General features: G+C 43.2%; 1 protein-coding gene across 4 annotated transcripts in view; it reads right to left on the bottom strand.

Annotated features, from left to right (window-relative positions):
- Positions 1–338: 338 nt before the first annotated feature.
- gabrg2 (gamma-aminobutyric acid type A receptor subunit gamma2) overlaps positions 339–15,619 on the bottom strand; it is a 56,552-nt gene continuing 41,271 nt past the window's right edge. Inside the window, exons 7-10 of one of the 4 annotated variants that reach the window (XM_076022017.1) lie at positions 13,790–13,942; positions 6,982–7,187; positions 5,670–5,693; positions 339–1,834 (exon numbers count right to left, since the gene is read on the bottom strand). In XM_076022017.1, the coding sequence (XP_075878132.1) occupies positions 1,553–1,834; positions 5,670–5,693; positions 6,982–7,187; positions 13,790–13,942 (665 nt within the window). In that variant the 3' untranslated portion in view covers positions 339–1,552. The remainder of the gene's footprint in view (positions 1,835–5,669; positions 5,694–6,981; positions 7,188–13,789; positions 13,943–15,619) is intronic. The other 3 variants (XM_076022018.1, XM_076022020.1, XM_076022021.1) reach the window with 3 other exon arrangements.

Here is a 15,619-nt window from a genome sequence, read left to right as displayed (position 1 = left end):
GAATAAATACAACCAGAGAATCAATCAATCAATAAATAAATACCCCATCGCTGTTGATGGTCTAAAATGCATGATGTTGGAATAATAAAGGAAAGTGAGTTTCGAAAACATAGAGCCTTGCGGCAGGTGAAGAACGTCTCTCCCATCACTTATTTACAACACAATGTGATTTCCATCTTTTTTTCTCTTTGTTTTTCTTTTTTTTTCTGTGTGGGCTGTGAACTTTGTGGAGGCGGGGGAGTGTGAAATTTGAGTTAAAAAAAAATATAAATCAGGACCGTGTGATAACTAGTCTCTTACAAGCGAGTTTTCATTTTCATTTATTAATTTTTTTTCCCCAAATTAGCAGTTAGCCAATTAGCAATGTCTTCCTCTTTTGTTGCTTTTTCATTTCTTCTGCTGGTTTGCAATTAATCTTAAGTTTAGGACCAATTCCAGGGAAGTTAAAGGACCCTCCTGTCGGCTTTTGTTTAATTTATTCACTTGAATTAATTTGAACCGGACAAAATTGTTATTTTTTTCATCGTCCTCTGAGTCAGAAGCGAAGAAGAAATGCAGCTTTTAAAGCAAACTTGGGAATGTTTCCGCTGGGTCTGTTTCCCACACTGTGAGGAAGCGGCGTTCTCACCCAGACGCAAAGACAATTCTGAGAGCTGAACGAGGAAAGACATTTAGGTTTTCTCCTTCCACCCTCCCCACCCTCCCCCAAATGAAGCAGAAGAAAAAAGAAAGAATATCTCGAATCATAGCAAGGAGCAAAACGATGGACCAGAAAAAATGTTGTTGTCTTTTCCTTGGAAAAGCTGCATGCAATAAATGTAAACCACTATGTATTCATCAAATATATACAGTGTCTGTACAGTGTTGCCCTTGAACAGCATCGCCTCTCTGAGCACATATAGAAAAGATCACCGTGCCAAGACTGAAAATAAAAAGTCAAATCTACACCAATAACAATAATTCTGACAAGAAATGTAATGACGCTGTCCAATATACTTAGGTTAAAGTGCTTCAGATTTTTTGAAAAAAAAAAAAAAAGACAGAAAAGAAAGAAAACGGCTGAGATTGTTGTTTTTTTTTCCTGATTTGAGGATTTTAAAATTCTTAAACTCTAGATGGAATGATTTTTTTTTTCCTGGAAAGGATTTTTTTTTTTTCCTTAAAGTGACACAGAATTTCAGCTTCACAACTTTCAGCATGAAATTTTGGAGGAGAGAAAAAATAAACATAAATGTAAAAGTCATTTGCTCACACAACAAAATGTTCTCACCACACATTTTTTTTCCCCCAATAAACCTGACGGTCGGCGTTTCTGTGTAATGCTACAACATTTGCAACGTTTGCAACGTTATCAAACAAAAGCACGAAAAAAAAAAAAAAAAATGTCAAAAGATTTTTTTTCAAAGTTGTATTTCAAAAGAAGTGCTTCCAAACCAAAAAGAAAAAAACTCAAAAATTCATCACCAACCCTGATTTTTTTTTTTTAACGTTTTGACAAAGTCCCTTTAAAGCGTGAGTAGGAAGGAAAGAGAGGGAGAGAAGGGGGTGTGGCCTAGAGGTACAGGTAGGAGACCCAGTAGACCAGGTTGAAGAGGCCGAAGGCAGTGGGAAAGAAGATGCGCGCGTATGAGTCTATCTTGGCGACGCGGATGTGCAGCCGGCCGTGGCGCCAGGCCCCCGAGCGGCAGTCCTCGAAGCAGCAGAAGAAGCTGGTGCAGTCCTTCCCGTCCAGGCACTCGTAACCGTACTCCTCGTCGCGCTCCTGCATATGCGTGGCGTTGTTCATCTGGATGGCGGTGGCCGAGCGCGGGCGGATGTCCACTGTGGGCGTCTGCTTTGGACACGGACCACAAACACACAAACAATGACAACAGACACATACAGTCAGTCAACAGCAGTGGCAACAAGCCACGCCTCCTCCTGGTACTCTTGCCCCACCCACCCGCCGAAAGCCTCGTTCCACCAGGCGGCTGCACCGCTTCTTTACTAGGAGTAACATTTTCCCCACTTGACTGTGATGTACTGTTATGAACTTGTTTTCCGTGTGATTTCCTAATGTCATGGTCATCTTTTTATGCAGTTCCTGTTCAAATCAATGGGAGCAGAGTGATAACTGGCGACGCTGCTGCGCCACACACGCCGATTGAAACGCAGCGCTGTCTCTCTTTATCTACATTTATACATACATTGTACATTTGTACACGTTTGATGACTCATGCACTACATGAGTGGTATATAAAATTAATATTTATGACAAATTTGGTCTTGCTGTGAAAGTATTCAAGGTGAGTGCAAAAGTACTTTGCCGCACTGATAGGGGCAGTGATGTGCAGTGGGGTTCATGACTGACAGTGCTAACAGGCGTTTTGAAAATAAAGGACAATTTTTTTCAATGGAGAGATGGACATATTCTGAGACAAGGATAGGCGGCGCATGGACTTCATATTCAAATAAAGGTAAGATCGTATACGAAATTCAATTTTAATTTAAACAAAAGATATCAGAAAAAAAATTACAAATTGAATTTGACCTTTTGTTAAATATTCTTTTGTTTACTTGCTATCATATTTTTGAACAGTACGGAATTGATAAAAGCAAGACTAAAAAACAAAAAAACAAACAATATTTCTGACTGCAGAGGAGTCAGTGCCTCACCAGTCATGAACCTCATTGCATGGAACCGCTTCACACTAGGATGACAAGATCGTGCACTTGCCGGTAGTATGGTTGCGTGGTGTGTCAAGATAACGGTAATAATAATTCTGATTACAGGATTAAGCAGGATAATTATGATCTCCAATCTTTCCATTCTGTCTAAGGTCCTGGAGTAACTTTTTTTCCATGTAGCTAAAGGAATTTTTACACAACACTCTCTGAGATTTTTCAGTCAGTTTTTAGGAATAATCACTCGCACTTGCACTGCGAAAGGTCAATCATGACCTCCTAGTAGCGCCAGACAGCAGCCTTCTATTCTTCCTCTGTTTTTAGTTTATAGTTTTTAGTTATTTTAGATCTCAGTGCTGCATTTGACACAGTGGACCACATAATTCTACTGAGGGGACTAGAAGATGTTACGCATGTTAATGATCAAGACCTCAATTGGTTCAGATCTTATTTGTCTGATTCACTTTCAATTAGTTTAGGTTCTTAATTACTCGTCGTAAGAGAGTTAGTGATGGAGTCCCTCAAGGGTCTGTTGTTGGAACAATTCTATTTAACATTCACATATTACCTCTTGGCAACATTACCAGAAAGCCCAACATTGGTATCCACTGCTATTCAGATGATACACAGGTATATCTGTCAATTGAACCTGATTAAGCTAATTAGAAGCTAAGCTAAACTAGTTACTGGGGACCTGCCTTGATGACACTACAACATGGATGATGCAAAATTCCTTTTCTAAAAAAAAAGTTACTGTTTTTCATATATACGTGTCTGTGTACACACACACACACACACACACATATATATATATACAGTGTGTGTGTGTGTGTGTGTGTGTCCTAGTCTTTTTATAAAAAAATAAAAAAAACTGAATAAAATTTAACTGTGTCAATGTCAATACTTGGATTATGGATGTTTCACAGTAGAAATACAGCACAGTAGTTTTTTTTTTTTTTTCTTTAAATCGAACAGATCCAATGTTTCCCAAATCATCGACTTTCTGCCTGAACGATTTGATCCGCTCCAAATTGACCCAGTGAACAAGCGTCAAGCTGGGAGAAACAGAGCAGCCGCCTGTTTTAGCGGCGACGCAGCAGGTGGTTGGGTGGGTGGGGCCTGGTGGAAACACTCACAGTGAATGAAATCTAGTCCGTCGCCACTCAGCACAATTTAAGTTGCACCTTCAGCTTTATTGGCCCTTGAAAGTCTGGAGCCAGAATCTGAGGGTCTGATTGGTGCGGCTGGTGGGCGGTGGCGGCGGGCTCATGGTGAAGCCCCGCTTCCCCCACCCCCAAACCTCCCCGACCACTCCCCCGAAACACTGAGCCCCGGATGCAAACTACACCTTGGAGCTGCACAGGCCCCAGCAGCCAATCAGCAACCAATCACAGCCGATCAGCAGCCACATAGAACTAGTGCTGGACGTTCCCCTCCCTCCTCCTGGTGATTCGTGACAATACAGCCAGGGGAGAGGGAAGGGAGGGAAGAGAGGGGTACGGGAGGGGTGAGGCAGGGACAGCCACCACAAGGGGGCGCCAGGCCTGGAATAGGAGCTTTTCCTGCGCATTTACAACGAATTGGCACCATCTGAACGTTTTAAAAGATACAACACTTGTATTTGTGACTCATTTTCATTCTGGCTTTTACTTTCCTTGCAGCTACTGGAGAAGAGAAATAGGCCACTGCAGTTTTAGTTTGAGCATCAAAATCTCCCCAAACCTCCCTTAGCCCCCACCCCAGCAGCAGTAGCAGTTTAAAATGCAATTAGGTGATTGTACTGTTGCGTTCTCTAACATCTTGCCGCCCAGCACTAGTGAAACAAACAACAAAAACACACAAACCCCATCGTCGTACCGCTTTTCAGAATGATACACAACCACAGACTGATACAACACTGACATACAGGTTAGTTTCGGCATCTCTGTCCGGATTAAGCAAGAGGGCAGCACGTTGAGGTCATGAGACGGGGGTCAGGGGTGGTGGGGGTGAGGGGGTTTGAGGGGATTAAGGTGGACCAACAGGTAATGAGTTGTTTCTCAAAGGGGGATTGATTGAAGCAGGAGGAAGCAGCAGCGCGGTGGGAGCAGCAGCAGCAGCAGCGAATGCAGAAGCTGCTGAAGCTGCACAAGTTGAGGGCAGTCATGAGGCTTCAGCAGAAACAAGGACAGAAGAAGAAGAAGAAAACACAGTGACAGTTGGGCAGCATTAACTGGCTGAAAGAAGACAACCTCATTCTGGATCTGAAAATTTACCCTCGATTAAAAAGAAAAAAAGAAATTAGGTGCCAAGTACAAACACTGGCAACCTGCTAGTGGTGGAAAAAGTGGATTTTCTTGTCTTGACTGGCCAGTGTGGTTAAATTTAGATCTTGGCTGTCTCCCCCCACCACCCACACCCCTGGATATAGTTGTCGGCCGTTCAAAGATTAGCAACGTGCTAATCTCCCAGTGAATGGACTTCCAGCCCTCTAATTGGAAAAGCTAAGGTTGTCTGTTTCAGCCCTGTTAAGGCTCTGCTGACTCTGTAGGAAGTGTCAGGTGGCAGTGGGGGAGAAGCTAGTGGCTAGTCGGGGGTGCGGGAGGCGGGATCGATGGGGGGTGGTGGAGCTTTTGCAGTAGCCACCACTTCACCACAAAGACCAACCAAACAAGCGAGTGAGTGACACAGGACAGAGGAAGCCACAAGATGTTCTGCTGTGGACCAGCGGACCACCGGGACCACCAGGGCCACCAGGAGATGCTTCTCCAGTCGGTTCTGGTCTGGCTGCCTCAGCACTGCGCACTGCTCAGCGCCCACCCGCCTTAGTCATCTGTGGTGGCACTTATAGGAAGAAAATGATGAGAGGAAGGAGGGACGGACGGTTCAGAGTGCAGAGAGATAGAGTGGTCGAGAAAGAGGGAGAGAGAGTTTGGAGGGAACGGGGGGAGGGGGGTGTCCTGCAGTCAGGTGCTCAGAGAGCCAAAATGCTTGAGAAAACATGCAGTCAGACTCAGGCAGAATACCTTGGAGGAAAAGAGCCGGAGGAGCTTTTGGTCCAAACAGGAAGTAGAATAAAATAAAGAAAATAAAAAATAAAAAATAGAGAGGCAAAAGAAGAAAAAACAAAACAAATACATGGATTTGAAAGATAAAAAAACAAAAAAAAAAAATAGGAAGAAAGAGTAAGAAGAAAAAAAGTAAAAAACAAAAAAACAAAACACAAGGTCATGATGAGAACCCAAAAAACACATTTTGTTTGTGTGTGCATGTGTGTCAATCTTATATACAGTTCTGTCACACAATGGAAAGAGAAACACAAGTTGCACAGGAGGAGAGATGCATGGTGAGACACCATGGTAGTCGCAGGGTTTCCTGCTATCAGCAGGTCAGAGCTAACTGGGCAGGGTGGAGCTACTTCACTGGCCTCCTAAACATTCCCACCATCACTGGGCTGAAACTGAAAGCAAGTTCTTAATTGTATAAAACCCAAAACCTCAATAAATTAATCTTTACTGACACCTGAACCCCTGAACCACCAAGCTAACGGCCTCTCAATTCAGTGCAATTCAATTGCTCCTTTTTGAAGGGGCTGGTTCTGAATTTTGGATGTAGGAGCTCATTTCCGAGTTAGCGCCTCACGCTGGAAGGCCTTGCAAGTTTATCGCTTCATTAGCCTCGGCTGTACTTGTTGAGTAAGATTGTTTTTGCATGGCAGGCTAGCAGAAACCATTGATTCACCCTAGGTTAGTACCAGCCAACTATGCTAAACTAGAAGTATTAAACATATTGATAGCACTGCTGGCTAAACTTGCCCAAAATTCTGAAGAAACGTCTTTAATCGTTCCCAAAAGATTCCTGACCACTGACCCCTCTCCCCTCGACGTGACCCCTGACCTCATCACAGATGGAGCTGTTGAAACACTTTGCGCTCTCAAAACTCTCGACGGCCGACTTGAAACTTCAAATTTCCATTTTTCTCGTTAGTTTTGATTTGTTTTTTTAATCTGACAAGCGTAAACAAGCTTTACAGCGTCACATGTAAACAATTTAAACAGCCTCGCTGGTCTGTCACGTGACAGCTTCGGGCGTCTGCTGAATTACCGCCAGCAATAACAGATGCGCTGCGTGTGGATTAGGAAGGAAAATGCAGCCGGAGCTGCTGCTGATGGGGTCAGTGGGCAGAGCCTTGAAAGGGAAACAGGAAGTAGGGGGATCGAGACGATGATGAACTTTCACCCTCAGGAAATATGCAGTGTTCCCATACTAACATGTCACACACGTACACACATTGTAATTGTTTGCGTTAGGTTGCATGGTTGCATGGGGGTCGCTCACCGGGTTCTTCCTCTTCTTGTCCTTCTTGGCGCTGGGCTTCCTGTTGCTGACGAAGTAGTGCAGCGTGCCGTACTCAATGAGTGCGGCGAAAACGAAGATGAAGCAGACAGAGACGAAGAGGTCCATGGCCGTCACATAGGAGACCTTGGGCAGAGACTTCCTGGCGATGGTGCTCAGCGTGGTCATGGTCAGCACGGTGGTGATGCCTGAGGGAGGTGGGGGGGTGGGAATGGAGGGGGGTGGGGTTGTGTTGTTGTTAAATTAAGTTGTGTTGAATTACGATGAGAGCTGTGGAATTTCTCCTGCAGATTCTAGGAACTTTGATCCTTTAGGGCCAGTTGTTCAAAGGTAATCTGAATGGATTTTGGTTATGGGGTTGGATCAAATCTTGAAAATGGGTTGTTCAACAGGGAAAGAAGGATTCTGAAATCGGATTAGATCGTGTAATCCAATACTAGTTTTAATCTGGATCAAACCTTCAGTTTGTGTTGTTCAAAACCTTTCAGTAGGACCTGAATAACTTTGATCCAAAAAAAACAGGATTATCCTGATCCCGACAGGGGGTAGGATTCCAAGGTGGATTTCAGGAAGAAAATGTACCAAAACTTTAAAATTGGTCAAATAATCAATTTGTGTCATTTTGTGTATACAAATACACAAATACAAATTTTGCACTTGATTTGTTCAATTGTTACACTGATGAAGTAGATAAAGTAGACACAGACTACCAATTAAGCCTTTCAGTGTAGTCAAGTTAAAAATAAAATGAAAATAAAAATGATCTTATGATCCCTATGAAATAAACCCCCAGACAGAGTTGATTAAGAAACACAAATGATAAATTCAATATTTCTGTCCTTCATCACTATATTAATTTAAAAAAAAACAATCATCAGAGATGAACCTGTAAAAAATAATCCCTTACTACACGTCCAGTCAGTCCCTTAACCTGACAGAATGCCAGAGGTTTGTCTGGCTTCTTCAACAGGTTCAGGTACAACATAAACATCATCACAGAGAGGGACTTTGTGCCTGGTCTCTCCTACTCGGATGAAGAACCCTGAACATTCTTTATTTTGTTAACTATTAGACATTTAGCCTTTTAAAAAAATGAAGACTTTTTCAAAATATTCACAATGTATTTGTTTATGTATATTTGTTATATGTTGTGGCTCAGAAGATAAATGATAAGTAGAAGTGGATTTCTACGTTATTTTTGTGTTTTGTCTCAAAATAGAAAAAAAAAACACTTAAAGTGACCCCATGTTGGCTCTTCCACCTGTTGTTCGTAGCCCGCATTGTGATATGTTGTCCCATTTAGAGCGCAGGCATTCCTGATTTAGTAATCTTGAAAACTGTATCTGGATCAGGGTGATCCAATCCGATGTTGCTTTGAAAAACTGGCCTAAAAGTAAAACGGATTACCTGATCCTGGATAGTAAAAAATGGGATTTCCAAATCCAGATCATTTTGATCCAGATTACATTTTTTGAACTGGCCCTTAATGTTCGAGTGTTCTTCTGCAGCACTTGTTTTAGGCGAAGACCAACCGCAACAGCAAAGTTTCAAATGAGGAGCTGCACAATTTTTTTGTGTTAAAATAAAAAACTGCCATTTTGATTCTTGCAGACTCAACCTTTATCTCCTAGAACCTCCTTAACCAAACTTCAATTTTCAAAAAGTGAAAAAAAAAGCCAAAAAAAACCAAACAACTTTGTGTTGTGGTGCAGTGCCAGCAGATGCAGAGACGTAGAGTTGCTGTTGTTGCAAAAGTCAAAGTAAAAAGTAAAAATACATTTTTTTACCAACAGCCTGAGAGAAATAAAGAAAATGCTGTGAAAGCAACAGAAAGAACCTCACTGATCATGGTGTGAAGGTCTTGTTTTTATCATCATGGTGGGAATGAAAAAAAAACAATAATCATAGTATTGAAAAAAAATAAAAAAAATAAAAAAACTACCTGCCTGCGCTAGAACTGGACATAACATCCCAAAACAATTTCCCATGGTGTGGAAGTTTTTCTGATTCAATTACGACAATGAACGTCAGAATAACATGCAAACAGTGTTTTTTTTTCCTTAGTGGCAAATCCATGAAATGTATCACGAGAGTTTTTGAAGCACATAATTAATAATTTATTTTTCTCTTTTCATACGTCGCTTTATCTCCCCATCAATGATGATGATGATGTCATGCTATTTTAAGAAAGAAAATGCGCACACAATTTGATTAAATGGAGCAATTTTGTCTTCTGTATTTGCTTGAAAATACATGAAGATAGAAAAAGACGATGATGATGATGATGATGATGATGATGATGATGATGAAGCTCACTGTGAGGTGGCTGATCCCCCACCGCAGCCAGCTAGCTAGCATGACGTTACGTGTGGAGATCAGAGATTAACTTTGCCTCTTTAAAGGGAGTCGACAGCTGCTCCTCTGTCCTCTTGATTCACATATAAATTCTTCTTGAACATTTGCCTTCGACCACCAGAGGGGTGGGCGAGGCCAGAAGATGACTTGCTGCAAGAGGAGGAGGAGAAAACCCATTCACAAGTGCTCAGATTAGCTACGGCGGGGCTAACGACAAAACGTTCCGCCTGCTTCTTTTAGGCACGCGCTCGCTTTTCTTCCAACCGAAGATGATTCACGTCTAAATATAACGGCGGCGTTGAAAGAAGTGAATTGATATATTTCTGGGTGCATTGTAGGGATTAAGATTATTATGTCATGTGCGCTAATCCGCTTGCTAACCACCTGGCTGCCCCTCTAGGTCCCTGCCACAACGTTTCTCTGCAGGGAAAGAAAAATGAAGATTGTTCTGTCTTCCTGCCTTCGGCGGCGGCAGCCTGATTATTTCTCATGCAAAATCGAGTCTGAAGCTGCATGAGCAGAACAAGAAGAAAAAGCAAACAGGCTATTTTTAGAGAGAGTGATGACGGAGGTGTTAACAAGGCTTTTAGGCCTGCTGGGGATTGTTTTATATTCAAATGTGCTCATTAGTGACGGGCATCACGTGGTCTGGGGATCAGGCCTCTGATGGATGGGGATGGGAGAATGATGGGGGGTGGGAGAATGATGGGGGAATGTTGGGGGTGGGGGTGGGTGGGTGTTGGGTTGGGGGTGTTGCTGAGTCAGGAGCTCGGTGGGAACTTGGGGGGTTCATCACTGGTCGACTGCAGTCCTCACACTTGACCTCCTTTTTTGTCTCTTCATTAAATGCAGCAAGGAGGAGGAGGAAGCCGCAATATCACAGTGCTGAGGCATGCATCTTTGCTACCTCCCCCCCCATCCCTGCTGTGTTGCATAATTAATGCCTCATTAAGGCTTGCAGGGAAACAGACGTGGCAGGATGGAAGGATCTTTTAATCAAGATGGACTAGTTTCTCTGCAGCTGGACGACTCAGGGGGGGAAGGGAGGAGGAGGAGGAAGTGGAGGTTGAGAGGGTGGGAAATGAGCAGGAGGATGAGGAAAAGGAGGACAAGGTGGAGGAGAAGGGGCAGGAGGAGGATGAAGAGGATGTGAAGGAGGAGGAAGTGGAGGTGGTTGTGTGTTGTGTTCGCTGGCAGCAAAACGTAAACTTATATATTCTCTGCTAGAACAGTTTTTTGATACACGTCAACAGTATTAAACAACACCATTCTAAGCCCAATTAAATGTCTTGCAAAAAAACAAAACAAAAACATGGTCAATACAAAAAGTAACTTACTGTGTATATTTTGTGTAAGTAATGGGACAACCCACCCTGTCACCTGCGGTGTCCCTCAGGGATATGTCCTTGGTCCCCTCTTATTCACTTTATACATGCTTCCCCTCGGCCGTGTCATCAGTAGGCATGCCGTCTCATTTCACTGCTACGCCGATGACACGGAGCCGACACCCCCTATAGCCAGTTCATCATCTTCATCACCAGTGACCACTGACAACCTGTCTGCAGGAGACTAAGGCGTTGTTGAGACACAATTTTCAACAACTAAACAGCTCCAAAACCAAAGTCATGCTCGTCGGTACTCCGCATCAGGTTCGATCGACCCCCATAAAGTCCATTACCTTTGCTGGTCAGGCAATTCCACTCTTCGCAGCGGTCATCAACCTGTGCGTGAGAATGGACTCCCAAATAACCTTTGATACCCACATCAAGTGTCTGTGCAAGAACTCCTTCTACCACCTTAGGAACCTTGCCAAACTCAGCCCCTCACTCTCCCTGCCTGACACTGGGAAACTGGTGCATGCCTTTGTCTCCTCGAGGTTAGATTAATGTAATGCTCTCCTCATCGGGATCCCTAGCAAGAGAATGCACAAGTTCCAATATATTCAGAACAGCGATGCTAGGATCCTGATGAGGGTGTGCAAATACAACCATATCACCCCCATCCTGAAAACACTGCACTGGCTCCCTGTGGAACTCAGGATCAACTACAAGATCTTCCTCCTCACCCACCAGTGTGTATACGGAGATGCCCCAGCCTACCTAAAGGAACTTCTCATCACCTCAACCAGACCTCCTCACGCAGCCTCCGCTCTGGTACAGCCAACCTCCTTAAGGTCCCCAGAATCAAGCTGCACAGCATGGGTGATCGAGCCTTCTGCTCGGCTGCCCCCAGGCTGTGGTTTTCCCTCCCTGACCATCTGAGAGCACCATAGACTCTTTTAGGCGTAGCCTGAACACTTACCTTTTTACAAAGGCATTTCCTTAGCCTTTTTTTCATTACTTTTGGGTTGGGTTGTTTTTATTATTTATGTTTTACCGTTGGTTTTAGGTGGTGGTAGGCCTTAGGCTTACCACATAAATATAGACGTGGATAATGTATAAGTGTGAGTTCAAAATATCTATATTTTCTATATTTATTCATACACATGTTTAAAAAAAAACGATAATCAATACAAAAATCCAAGTATCGATATTTTAAAATCCAATAGATTTTACTTGTTCTGTTTTTGATTGGTTAACCCCTTCAGTCTCGTGTGGTTTCATGCTTTGCACACCGTTATTGCAGTCAGATGTCGCGGAATCCAGCCCATCCGCTTCAGAGAGAACAAATATGTATATAATGGAATATATCTGCCAAAGCACCAAGGACTACAACAGTCGGAGTGGAATGAACAGAGAAAATGTTGGAGGTTTGTCAACCTAATGCGGATGCAATGGAACTCTGGGCCGGTGGGCAACAGGAGGGAGACGGGTTTGACTTGGCCAGTGGACTACGAGAGAATAGTTGGCCATGGCAACATTTGAAAACATGTATGATGTCTGAGTGTATTGTGACCTCAAGCAACTTTAGTTTTAAGGCTATTTTCATCTGCTGAATCGATCGTGTCTATAAACTGTTAGCCAGCACTGCTAACGGCGTGTTCTGCTTGTGTGTTGTGTTCGCTAGCAGCGAAACTTAAGAGGCAGCGATTCTGTCTCTTAAGTTTCCAATTTTAACGCTGCTAGTGTGTTCACACCGGTTGAATAGAGCTTTTCCTGTTTTGTGCTTTGCGTGGTATTTGCTTGTGCGGATATTCTTGTGTAATAATAAACAACTCTGAGACTCAAGTGATCGTTTCAGCGTCTTAAATGTCTCTGCTAGGACAGTGTTTTGATACAAATCAACAGTAGAGCTGGCACCCACCGTGTAGGGTCAGTGGAAACACGCCCTTACGCTCACACGCTCAACTAAGCCTTGCAAGCAGGACTCAAAATACCCTCTGTTGCCCGACTGAATGCCGGAGTGAGGCAAATTGCAGCCTTCTTCTATCGCAGCCTAGTGTCATACACTTTACACCTGGGTTTACAATGTTCAGACAGTCAAGTTTTGTTTTAAACACACTTTAATGCAGAGGTCTTTCTTTCCCATGTCTGTTTAAAATGCAACAAAGCTTTGTGAGACAATCACTGCAGTGTTTGTATGTTTTCATGAGGGACACGACAGCATTACCTTTTGTCTGTATGTTTTGTGTTCATGGACCTGGTAATAGGTCTTTAAATAAAAAGTCCATGTTGTTATATTACTATTTGTTTAATGGTCAGTTCTTTATTAATGTAAATATAAATATTCAATTATGCACCATGTTAGAGTGCTAGTTTTACAATTTCATTTACAACATTAGTTCTTTGAGAATCTTTCCATAACCAAAGCAAAATTGGTGTTATAGCTAAAATATCGGAATCGAATAAACCTAATATATCGTAATTGTATCACATCGGGAGGTCAGTGGCGGTATCCAGCTCTAATAAAGTATTATTTTCATCTAACCGTTGCGTGTGCACAATAGCACGAATGTGCAACATGTAGTGAGATATGCTATGAAGTTTATTTTGGACCGTGTCTGAAAGAAAAAGTAGTAGCTTAGCAAAGGTTGGATCTGGGAGGAAATACTCCACAGCAGCTACGTTTGTTTGCTTACAGCTTGTATGAGTGTAACTTAGGTGCACAGATCTCTCTCTGCCTCCAGATCGGATTCAGGATCCAACACATGAGGCTGTATTTCTGAATTTGACATTTTCAAAAGAGTTTAAATTGTGACCGTTTCGTAAAGTTTACAAGGAAGTGATGCAGCGAGAGACACAGATCTACAAAGCTTTCAGTGTGGGTAATCGTGTGTAACTGCTCTGGAGGGGCCAGAAATCAAATACAAAGGTTCGAAAGTGAGTGTAATAGATCCCCTTTAAAGGAAACTCCGGATCAGAACTTCAAGGAGGAAAGTTCTTCCCGATTCTTGCCAGGAATGCTAAGCTAAGCTGGATCCAAGCCTTAGACAGCGGGGATGTGGGAGTGTGGGGGATTGGGGGCAGTATTGAGGTAAGTTGAGGGAGCCACTCACCCAGTGAGGTCCGAGCTGGCACGGCGTCCTTGTTGATCCAGAAGGAGACCCAGCTGAGGACCACAATGAGGGTGCAGGGGATGTAGGTCTGGATGGTGAAGTAGCCCATCCTCCTGCTCAGGTCGAAGAAGACAGTCAGCACCACGTAGTCACCTGGAGGAGAAGCAGACACACCCCAGTCAGAGAGCTTGAACACACACACACACACACACACACAAACACACACACAAAGTTATATTTTACTGTGTACGTTTTTATTATTTATCTATTTTATTGTATGAACCCAGTGGATTTGCACTGTGAAGTTTTGGAAAGTGCAATGACAATAAAGGCTTTCAGTTCAATTCAATTCAATTCATTTTCAGTTCATTGTAAATTCGGTTCAATTTCAATTCAATTCAACACACACAAAGTGCTTCCTGCCAGTCAGTGCGTTTAACATTACCAAATTATTGCCTTAGTCAGACTATGATCGGACAACTCACGTGCACGTAAACGCGTTAGTCCGACTATGACCAGAGTTTGAGAACTCCAATTGAGACACCCAGATAACGCGACTGGAATTAGAATGTCTCCATCATGAATACGCCATAGTCGGAGTATAACTGGACAATGCGTGTGCGCATGCGCCACACCCCTGCGTCTGCCCCCGGAAAAAAAAATAAACATTCAAGACACAAGCTCCTTCAACACGTGGCGCTACTATGAGTTTGTGTATAACTGAGGACACAACCAAGAACCTTTTATAGTTAATTTGTGTTCTCCTAAAGTTTGTAACGACACGGTGATCTGTACAACTCGCCAGTTCATACAGAACAATGCCAGGAGTGGAACTGGCGCTCGTAGTTACTTCCTGGAGGCTCTAAACATAAACTGAAAACATAATCTGTGCGTTATTCGGAAATGTGTGTGTTTTCTACTTCATTTACCAACGCAATAAAAGGAGTCGGTAGATAAGTTTCATTGACTTTAGTGCAGCTCAATACGCTACGATTACAAAAACTCTCCCACCAGTCTGTTTTTTTTTATCCAACCCGTATGCACCAAGAACCAAGGTTACGGGTCAGTCGCCACGGTGATGGCACAAAGTGTAAGTGTGAATTGAAGACATGGTTTGCTTGTGAGTCTCTGTAGCTCACAGAGGGAGACAGCTGATAGGTAGCGCTCACTTACAAAAGTATATTTGCTGGAGTAGATGTGGATTCCGACAGTAACATCACCAGTAATATGTTATGTATTATGTTATGTTATGTTTTTTAATTTCTGACCAATCCGCTGACGATGGCACAGCACATGTGTAGCTGTGCGGTGAGGAAACCCGTTGAATTGAAGACCAGTACGGACATTACACCGCTGTTGTATCGCACGCCAGTTGTTTTGTTATTGTGCAACAAAAGAGGTTAACTGGAAGTTAAACACGCTGAAAAGACTCATATAATCCACTAGTGTGGGGGAGGAGGACGCATTCCCGTCAATAATATGATTTTCTCAGCTGCATGTATACGGGGACAAGGAGAGAAGTCCGATTGGACGAGAAAACTGAATTATGAGCTTAGTCCGATTAAGCTCGGCATGTAAACGCACTGAGTAGCTGCTGTCCTCCTGCTGTTCTTCTCTGTTGTCTCTTGCCGGCTAATTGATTAACATCCCTCAGTTCTCTGTGTCGCAGACCTTCACCACCAACACGTCCCCTCCCTGTGGCCTTCGAACCTGCAGGGCAGAGACCTTCCTGCCTTCCACCCTCTCCTGTCGACTGCTCGAGCGGCATGTATTTTTTGTGTTGTTTTGTTTCCCCTGCTGTGGCTGTGCAGCTAACAGCTGGCTAATAAT

Source organism: Nelusetta ayraudi, unplaced genomic scaffold (genome assembly GCF_046127955.1).
Source record: "Nelusetta ayraudi isolate G7.1 ecotype Tasmania unplaced genomic scaffold, CSIRO-AGI_Nayr_v1 ptg000011l, whole genome shotgun sequence".
NCBI classification, from domain to species: domain Eukaryota; kingdom Metazoa; phylum Chordata; class Actinopteri; order Tetraodontiformes; family Monacanthidae; genus Nelusetta; species Nelusetta ayraudi.
This window is presented reverse-complemented; position numbering and strand designations above follow the sequence as displayed.